The 10,396-nt window shown below is 47.6% G+C and overlaps 1 protein-coding gene and 1 long non-coding RNA gene across 5 annotated transcripts in view; both read left to right on the top strand.

The window, feature by feature from the left end:
• Nucleotides 1–7,252, top strand: part of LOC143291623 (uncharacterized) — an 86,690-nt gene extending 79,438 nt beyond the window's left edge. For all 4 annotated transcript variants that reach the window (XM_076601588.1, XM_076601587.1, XM_076601586.1 and 1 more), the window contains exons 7-8: nt 2,403–2,433; nt 5,755–7,252. In XM_076601588.1, the coding sequence (XP_076457703.1) occupies nt 2,403–2,433; nt 5,755–5,771 (48 nt within the window). In that variant the 3' untranslated portion in view covers nt 5,772–7,252. The remainder of the gene's footprint in view (nt 1–2,402; nt 2,434–5,754) is intronic.
• Nucleotides 1–10,099, top strand: part of LOC143291625 (uncharacterized) — a 276,976-nt gene extending 266,877 nt beyond the window's left edge. Inside the window, exon 2 of the long non-coding RNA XR_013056554.1 lies at nt 7,724–10,099. This is a non-coding gene — a long non-coding RNA (uncharacterized LOC143291625). The remainder of the gene's footprint in view (nt 1–7,723) is intronic.
• The last annotated feature ends 297 nt before the right edge of the window (nt 10,100–10,396 follow it).

The raw sequence follows: 10,396 nt of genomic DNA, 5'->3' as shown, positions 1-10,396 counted from the left end.
TGTGGGTGTGATACCCCTGGTAAAGTGCGTGCATTGTGGGTGTGATACCCCTGGTAAAGTGCGTGCATTGTGGGTGTGATACCCCTGGTAAAGTCCGTGCATTGTGGGTGTGATACCCCTGGTAAATTGTGTTCATTATGGGTGTGATACCCCTGGTAAAGTGCTGGCATTGTGGGTGTGATACACCTGGTAAAGTGCGTGCATTGTGGGTGTGATACACCTGGTAAAGTGCGTGCATTGTGGGTGTGGTACACCTGGTAAAGTGCGTGCATTGTGGGTGTGATACCCCTGGTAAAGTGCGTGCATTGTGGGTGTGATACCCCTGGTAAAGTGCTGGCATTGTGGGTGTGATACCCCTGGTAAAGTGCGTGCATTGTGGGTGTGATACACCTGGTAAAGTGCGTGCATTGTGGGTGTGATACACCTGGTAAAGTTCTGGCATTGTGGGTGTGATACACCTGGTAAAGTGCGTGCATTGTGGGTGTGATACACCTGGTAAAGTGCGTGCATTGTGGGTGTGATACACCTGGTAAAGTGCGTGCATTGTGGGTGTGATACACCTAGTAAAGTGCGTGCATTGTGGGTGTGGTACCACTGGTAAAGAGTGTTCATTGTGGGTGTGATACCCCTGGTAAAGTGCGTGCATTGTGGGTGTGATACACCTGGTAAAGTGCGTGCATTGTGGGTGTGATACACCTGGTAAAGTGCTGGCATTGTGGGTGTGATACACCTGGTAAAGTGCGTGCATTGTGGGTTACACCCCCCTGGTAAAGTGCGTGCATTGTGGGTGTGATACACCTGGTAAAGTGCTGGCATTGTGGGTGTGATACCCCTGGTAAAGTGCGTGCATTGTGGGTTACACCCCCCTGGTAAAGTGCGTGCATTGTGGGTGTGATACCCCTGGTAAAGTGCGTGCATTGTGGGTGTGATACCCCTGGTAAAGTGCTGGCATTGTGGGTGTGATACACCTGGTAAAGTGCGTGCATTGTGGGTGTGATACCCCTGGTAAAGTGCGTGCATTGTGGGTGTGATACCCCTGGTAAAGTGCTGGCATTGTGGGTGTGATACCCCTGGTAAAGTGCGTGCATTGTGGGTGTGATACCCCTGGTAAAGTGCTGGCATTGTGGGTGTGATACACCTGGTAAAGTGCGTGCATTGTGGGTGTGATACCCCTGGTACAGTGCGTTCATTGTGGGTGTGATACCCCTGGTAAAGTCCGTGCATTGTGGGTGTGATACCCCTGGTAAAGTGCGTGCATTGTGGGTGTGATACCCCTGGTAACGTGCTGGCATTGTGGGTGTGATACACCTGGTAAAGTGCTGGCATTGTGGGTGTGATACACCTGGTAAAGTGTGTGCATTGTGGGTGTGATACCCCTGGTAAAGTGCGTGCATTGTGGGTGTGATACCCATGGTAAAGTGCTGGCATTGTGGGTGTGATACACCTGGTAAAGTGCGTGCATTGTGGGTGTGATACCCCTGGTAAAGTGCCGGCATTGTGGGTGTGGTACACCTGGTAAAGTGCGTGCATTGTGGGTGTGATACACCTGGTAAAGTGCGTGCATTGTGGGTGTGATACCCCTGGTAAAGTGCCGGCATTGTGGGTGTGATACCCCTGGTAAAGTGCGTGCATTGTGGGTGTGATACACCTGGTAAAGTGCCGGCATTGTGGGTGTGATACCCCTGGTAAAGTGCGTGCATTGTGGGTGTGATACACCTGGTAAAGTGCCGGCATTGTGGGTGTGATACCCCTGGTAAAGTGCGTGCATTGTGGGTGTGATACACCTGGTAAAGTGCTGGCATTGTGGGTGTGATACCCCTGGTAAAGTGCGTGCATTGTGGGTGTGATACCCCTGGTAAAGTGCTGGCATTGTGGGTGTGATACACCTGGTAAAGTGCTGGCATTGTGGGTGTGATACCCCTGGTAAAGTGCGTGCATTGTGGGTGTGATACCCCTGGTAAAGTGCGTGCATTGTGGGTGTGATACCCCTGGTAAAGTGCGTGCATTGTGGGTGTGATACACCTGGTAAAGTGCTGGCATTGTGGGTGTGATACCCCTGGTAAAGTGCGTGCATTGTGGGTGTGATACCCCTGGTACAGTGCACGCATTGTGGTTTAGATCCCCCTGGTAAAGTGTGCATGGTAAGTTATGGGTGTAACGCCCTTTCAAAACGTGTGTAATGCGGATGTAACGCCCCTTTTAAAGTGTGTGTAATGTGGGTGTAACGCCCTTTTAAAATGTGTGTAATGTGGGTGTAACGCCCCCTTTAAAATGTGTGTAATGTGGGTGTAACGCCCCCTTTAAAATGTGTGTAATGTGGGTGTAACGCCCCTTTTAAAATATGTGTGTCACGCGGATGTAACGCCCCTTGGTGACGTTGGCCTGTGTGTTTTATTTTTCAGGAGGAAGGAGGCAAGAAGGCTCCTTTGGCCGGTGAGTCGCTCACTCACTCACTCACTCATCTACTCACTTATCCGCTCACTTGTTCACCCACTCATCAACTGAATCACCCATCACTCACTCCCTCCCTCACTATCTCACTCAGTCGCATATGAGCTCACTCATCCACTCACTCATCCGCTCTTTTGCTCACTCACTCACCAACTAAAACACTCACTCACTCACTCACTCACTCAATCATTCACTGAGTCATTATCTCACTCAGTCGCTCATTAACTCACTCCTCCACTCACTTGCTCACTCACCCACCAACTTAACTGAATCGCCCATCACTCTCTCAATCACTCACTCACTCAATTGTTCACTCTCTCATTATCTCACTCAGTCGCTCATTAACTCACTCCTCCACACACTCACTCACTCACTCACTCACTCACTCACATTATTCACCCATGTCATAAGGACCTCATGGGCAATGACATTAAAGTGTCAAAGCGTCAAAGTGTCAAAGCGTCAAAGCGTCAAAGTGTCAAAGCGTCAAAGTGTCAAAGCGTCAAAGCGTCAAAGTGTCAAATCGTCAAATCGTCAAAGTGTCAAAGCGTCAAAGCGTCAAAGTGTCAAAGCGTCACTCACTCACCCACTCTCCCGCTTGCCACTCACACATTCATCCCGATTCACATCTTGCACATCAATTTGCAAATGCTTCTCTCTCTCTGTGTCTGTTTCTCTATCTCTCTGTCTCTGTCTATGACCCCCCCCCCCTCGCCCCCCCCCCCTCTCTCTCCTCTCCCCCAAAGCACATCAGCACACACGCACAGAGGCGTACACACTGCCACATAATCTGTGTGTCTAATCGTCAGCCTTTCTGTCTGTCCTATTGCTTGTTTGATTGCCTGCCTGTCTGTCTGCCTGCTTCTCTCTCTCTCTCTCTTTCTTTATTTCTCTCTCTCTCTCACTCTCTCTGTCTCTCTCTCCCTCTCTGTCTCTGTCTCTCTGTCTCTCTCTCTCTCTGCCCCCCCCTCTCTCTGTGTGTCTCTGTCTCCCTCTCTACCCCCCTCTCTCTTTCTTTATTCTCTCTCTCTCTCCCACACTCTCTCTCCTTTTCTCTCTCTGTCTCTCTGTCTCCCTCTCTACTCCCCTCTCTCCCACACTCTCTCTCCTTTTCTCTCTCTGTCTCTCTGTCTCCCTCTCTACCCCCCTCTCTCCCACACTCTCTCTCCTTTTCTCTCTCTGTCTCTCTGTCTCCCTCTCTGCTCCCCTCTCTCCCACACTCTCTCTCCTTTTCTCTCTCTGTCTCTCTGTATCCCTCTCTACTCCCCTCTCTCCCTCACCCTCTCTCTCTTTTTCTCGTGTCAGTGAGGGTCTGGGTTCGAATCCCACTCTCGCCCTTTCTCCCAAGTTTGACTCGATAATCAAAACTGAGCGTCTAGTCATTCGGATGAGACGATAAACCGAGGTCCAGTGTGCAGCACGCACTTGGCGCACTGGAAAAAGAACCCATGGCAACGAGAGTGTTGTCCTCTGGCTAAATTCTGTAGAAGAAGTCCACTGTGATAAGTATACAAATATATTGTACGCATGCGCTCAAGACCTGACCAAACGCGTTATTTTATGCTACTTGTTAGGCATCTGCCTAGCAGGTGTGGTGTAGCGTGTAAGGATTTGTTCGAACACAGGGACGCTTTCTTGATAAACTGAAACTGAAATTGAATACCGTAGCTTTAACTCTCTCCATACGAACGGCGAAAGAGACGACGTTAACAGCGTTTCAGCCCAATTACCACCATCAAAATATTGCGAGCGGAAGGCTCTTATACTGAAGAGGTGAATGTTGACAAAGAATACCACAATTCTGACGACGGAAGCTGAAGGTTGGGTCATTCAGACACCCACTGGACATCCGAGGGGTCTATGTAGAGGAGAAGAGAGGACTGGCCGTACTGAGTGAGTTAACCATATTGCTCTCACACCAGCCACAATCAAAACACTGGGACGAGTTTCTCTGTGAAATATGTGAATACAAGCTTACATCACGGATTGAGACAAGCTTACAGTTGGACAGACAGCAAAGTGAGAGCCTAATGATCACTGGTTTCTCCATTGGAATCCCAAGTCATTCACAGCTTAGTCTTTCATGAAGGACTCTTCTTCTTCTGCGTTCACTCCTCGTATGCACACGAGTGGGCTTTTACGTGTATGACCGTTTTTACCCCGCCATGTAAGCAGCCATACTCCGTTTTCGGGGGTGTGCATGCTGGGTATGTTCTTGTTTCCATAACCCACCAAACGCTGACATGGATTACAGGATCTTTAACGTGCGTACTTGATCTTTTGCTTGCATATACACACGAAGGGGGTTCAGGCACTAAGCAGGTCTGCACATATGTTGACGTGGGAGACCGTAAAAATCTCCACCCTTTACCCACCAGGCGCCGTCACCGTGATTCGAACCCGGACCCTCAGATTGAAAGTCCAACGCTTTAACCACTCGGCTATTGCGCCCGTCGTGAAGGACTCTGACTCTCAAACTTGAAGGCAAAATTGCACTGGCTCTTAGTTGGGGAGGGGGGGGCGGGGGGGGAGGGCATTTGGGAACCGTCCCAACGCCGACTGTCCTAAAACCCTCTTGGACGAGAGAGTGGGGATGTAACTTGGGCAAGACACTCTCCACTATAATCAAATTCTGGCTCAGATAGTTGGGACAACAGTTGCCTCCTCTGCTGTTCTTATGGTCATAGTCGGACACGACTGACTGTCATACAATATGATACTGCTTACATGATGGCAACATGCCCGTGATTCAAATCAAATCATAACAGACCTGTGCTTAAGTGACAAAGGAATAAGTCAAACAGTTAGCTGACAGTAGACAGAATCAGGTCAACAGACCGACGCGGAAGCAAGCAATGCGCCGGAATCTATACGGAACACAAATTTGTACGGTACTAACAGTGAAACGTAAAGCAGACGAAATGCGATGTGAAACGGCTCAGAATGTATGGCGATGATACCGATACTTACGCAGCTCTTTTCCTCGTGGTCGGAGACCAAGCTCTAAGCGCTTTACAAACACGGGGTCATTTGCACAGCAGGCTGCCTACCTGGGTAGAGCCGACTGACGACTGCCATTGGGCACTCATCATTCATTTCCTGTATCATTCAATTAGGTTTCAGTCATGCACACACACACACACACACACACACACATACGCGTGTATGATCGTTTATGTTTATTTACCCCCCCCCCCCCCCCCCGACCCCAGCCCCCCAACCCCACCGCGTAGGCAGCCACACTCTGTTTGTGTGGAAGCCAGGTCTGTTGACAGGTGATGACGTGTCTGTGTTGACCTTCAGGTTCGGGCGGCCTTTGATCTCACAAGGTGAAGGTCGTTGCAAGCAAGCCTGCACGTGCTGTAGACGAAGGGCAAGGGTCAAGGTCGTGAGGCCAAGAGGACGATGTATCAAAGGGGAGGCAAACCATCACACGTGACTCGCGGAAGAATGCTATGGCTGATGTGAAGCTACCGCCAGCGACCTCGACTTCAGACAGAAGCGTTTCTTTTCTTTTCTGTGTTTGTTGTTGTTGTTGTTTTTCGTTTAATTATTTATGTTTGTTTATTTATTTGTTTGTTTCTTTTTTTTTCTTTTTTTTTTTTTTTTTACTTTGTGGCAAAGTTCAGGATGACGTCTTTGGTTTATTTCGACTTCATTCTTGCGATATCATGTTTATAGGTTTTTGTTTGTTGTTGTCTTTATTTTGTTTTATTTTGGCTATTGTTGTTATTTTGTTATTATTTTCTTTAATCTATGCGTGTGTTTGTGTGCCGTGGCCTTTGATGGTTTGACATGCATAGGCAGTCAGTGCGAATCGCTTGTCGTAGAGAGCTTTCATTCTGTGTATTATTTTGATTAGTTTTTTTTGGGGCTTTTTGTTGTTGGCGGATTTTTTCTTCTTTTTTAATTTTTTAATTTCGTGGCATGGATGTTGGCGCTGACGTGGAAAAAAAAAAGCTACAACAGTATTTATTTTCATATGTCTTAAACACGTATTAGTTTTGTTTTTCCCTCTCTTACTATGACGTAGTTTTGCTGCATGGTGTATATCGTTTTGCAGGCTGTGTGTCACGTTTATGAACAGTTGGGTATTAATTAGTGTGGGCCTGCTATTTTTTTGTGTGTGGAGTAGCAAAACTGAAAGAAAATGAAGAGGGGTGTGCTGTGTCAAAGCTGTGCTTTGTTCTCTTTCTCTGTCTTTGTCTTTGTCTCTCTCTCTCTCTCTCTCTCTCTCTCTCTCTCTCTCAGCCCCTTCTCACATCATTATATCGATAGTGGGCTTTTTTGTTTTTTGTATTTTTTGTAGCAGTAGTAGTAGTAGTAGTGTAGTAGTAGTCATAGTAACATGTCATGATACACATACGTTTATGCAACTGAACACTGCGTGCCTTCGGAAATCTAAATTTCACGCTGACTTTAAAATGTTCTGCATTTTACGTGATGCATTGGGGCTATGACGAAACCATTACGATGATGAATGAATAAATAATTTAGTATACGAAATAAATATCGGTCATAGAATTTGTAGCCGAGGCTGGGCCAAGTTGAGTATGCGGTTGTGTGATATCCATGCAAGGCAAGGAGGGTTGACCTTGAAGTGTGGATACTTCATGGCAAGCCACGTGCAAGGTCATGTTATTTTGCACACCACTGCAGTCCAGGAACATTCAAACCGATTCTTTGTTTTCGGAGGCTGTTTACTATTTCACAGTCTGTTGCACAGGCTTTGGGTAAGTAAACAGCGTTTGTATGTATGTATATACGTGTGTCTACAAAGAATAAAGAACAACTGACTTTTCATGTGTGTAAGAGCTGTGTTCGTCACACCAAATTTTCGCTTTGTCGAAGCTCTTTCACAATAAAAGACTGGGCAGTTTACATACTTCAAACACAAATTTTTTTACTGATGTGAATTGAGATGTATGTGGTCAGGATATAAAAATAGTTGGGTTGTATATAGCTTTATCTAAGTCTTGGAGAGCGTTCCGAAAAGAGAGGATACGACTAAAAGTTACGTTGTGTCCGAACCTCACTGAACTGATGCACACTGATGACGAACCGGTTTGTGTTAACTCTCTCCACACGAACGGCGAAAGAGACGACGTTGACAGCTTTTCACCCCAATTACCATCATCAAAATATTGCAAGCGGAAGGCTCTTATACTGAAGACGTGAATGTTGACAAAGAATACCACAATTCTGACGACGGAAGCTAAAGTTTGGGTCATTCAGACACCCACTGGACATCCGAGGTGTCTGTGTAGAGGAGAAGAGAAGACTAGCCGTACTGAGTGAGTTAAACTGGTCAGGCCATGTTCGTGTTAACCAAGGATGTAACGAGTGTGTGGTTTATGTTATGACTATGGTTGAACTAGAATGTTGTTAGGCGGTGTGCTAGACTGCTGGCTAGAGTATGGAAAGGGTGGACAGGATCTCGAGAACAAAGTGGCTAATGAGCACTGGGATTTTATCTGGCTAAAAAGGACGGCCTGGGGGCGATCCACTATAGCGCACAGTCTTATGACAGACCACCTTTTGTATCAGCGTATTTCTCCAGGGCAACTGATTGATAAAAAAAAAGTTCACCACAAGCGAGGATTGGATGTTTCAAACGGATCGAATCTCTTGTTGTCTTAATCAAACAAAAACACCACCAAAAAAGAGTGCTGCTTCTCTTCATTTACAAGGTGCACAACTTCGAGTCATTGCTAACTTATGCATACCGATTCAGCTAACACATGAGGCGAACAAAAGGTACATTGTGTTTTTCTTTCTGACAGGAGCGTACTGTGGCCAATCGAATGGCCGTATCGGATGACACTGGTCACGTGTTCTTGTTCCTTCCTTTCCTGGTGGTAAACCGTCCATGCGCCTAGGAAGAAGCGAGAGACTCTGAAAGCACTGGTTCGAATCCCACTCTCATCAGTATTCCCTGTCCACTAAGACCTTGATGGTGATCTGGACGCTAGTCGTTCGGATGAGACGATAAATAAACCGAGGACCTGTGTGTAGCCTGCATCTAGTGCACGTAAAAGAACCCATGGCAACAAAGGGGTTGTCCCTGACGAAACTCTATAGACAAATCCATTGTGATAGGAAAACACAGTGTAGCGACGCGCTCTCCCTGGGGAGAGCAGCACGCATTGCACACTGAGATATCGGTTGTCACAAAAGAATAATACATTACAGTACAATACAATGCAATGCAATACAATAAAAACAATACGTGTAGTCACAATGCACAACCATACGATCATGCCAGACTGTGGATCGTTGCTTTCAAATGTGGCTTACTTTGTTGGCTAGGATGTGTGGAGGCTGTAGCTAGTGCGTGACTAGAATGTGGCTAGTTTGTGGCTAGGATGTGGAGGAAATGGCTAGTATGTGGCTAGAGTGCGGACAGAGCACACAGTACGGAAACTGGTACAGCCGAGTTCACAGACCTGCCGACTTTGGCCTTTAATTCAAAAGACCTTTAAGTCTGTGTAGTGCTGGGGTCTTGCCGGAGGGAATCACAAGAATACCAGTGTGTCACCCATGCTTCAGTCTGTGCCTCGGGCTGCACATTTGTCCGGCATCCAGTGGAGGAACAGATCCACATACAGAATCGTGTGTGTAAACTGATGATGGCACCCAGCCTTCCTTCAATGCCACACTGAGTCAGCCTAAGGCCGTATCTTTGTCTGTGGATCCCGTTCAGTCGCGTGTTGTGTGAGGTATACACTGGATGTGGCATTAGACAGATTTTATTTTATTTTTCCAGTCTGGAGCATATTGGTTAGAGGTTGCTAGGCGTGCCCCCAGCCAATACGTATGTATATACACTTTGATAACGAAGTAGATAGAGTAAATATAAGTTTGACCGCAGTTCTGTCCTATGAAGGGCGTGAGGAAAGAATAAGCAGTTGAGTGTCGACTAGCCTACTAGCTTCTGCTCAGGGTGAGGGTGCAGAGCTGCTCAGTCAAAGTAGCGAAAATGAATGAATGAATGGATACTTATATAGCGCCTATCTTCGGTCGAAGAACAAGCTCTAAGCTCCATAATCCAGGGTGTCAAGAGAAAGACACGTAGCACAGACATGATCACTGAGGGACAGTCAAACAACTATCAGTGTGGGGACACACAAGCTCTGGCTAACAGAGATACAATGATCACAATGGCTATGGTTTGGCAAGAATGTCGTCAGGCTGTGTGCTAGACCGCTGGGTATAGTATGGAAAGACAGCTAAGGAGTGGACAGGATCTCGAGATGGCTAAAGAGCACCAGGATTTTATCTGGCTAAAATGGCGGAGGCCTGGGGGAGATCCACTACAGCGAACAGTCGTATAACAGACCGTTTTTTGTATCAACCTATTTCTCCAGGGCAACCATGGGACGTTTCATACAGCACAGTGACCCGCATCAACAGAGAGACGCGAGGGACTGAAGCGGCCTCAGTGTGCCAAACACGCCATCACACTGGCCTAGCGAACACGCTTCATCACGCACCACTCAACTGTGATTCTGACGAAGCGCCCTCTCATAGGGTGGAATCCACGTTGTTATGAATGAAGTAGTAGTTGTAGTAGTAGTAGCAGCTCACAACGCTTTGCGTGTGTGATGGTTGTTGTGAGGTAGACCCCCCAACCCCCCCTCAAGCTCAGACAATGCACAGGAAGTGACCTCATACCACCTCGCAGTGACGTCACCCGTCTGAGCAGAGCCACTGCTCAGTGATTTTCGCATTCCCTCCCTCCCTCAACCCGTCATCCCCCTCTCCCGTCCCCCCTCCTCCCCGACCCCAACCTCACCCCCCCGTCCCCTTCCCTTTCTCAAGCCAAACCTCCTCACCTCTTTCACTTCGGAACAACAGTTCAGTGAGAGAGGAGAGGAGAGGAGGCGTCATCAGACCCAGATCTGGCGTGCCCAATACGTCCCGCAGAAGGGGTGCTCTGCGATGG

The sequence above is a fragment of the Babylonia areolata genome, chromosome 17 (genome assembly GCF_041734735.1).
Source record: "Babylonia areolata isolate BAREFJ2019XMU chromosome 17, ASM4173473v1, whole genome shotgun sequence".
In the NCBI taxonomy this organism is placed as follows: domain Eukaryota; kingdom Metazoa; phylum Mollusca; class Gastropoda; order Neogastropoda; family Buccinidae; genus Babylonia; species Babylonia areolata.
The sequence above is the reverse complement of the archived record's forward strand: the minus strand, read 5'-3'. Positions and strand labels throughout refer to the sequence as shown.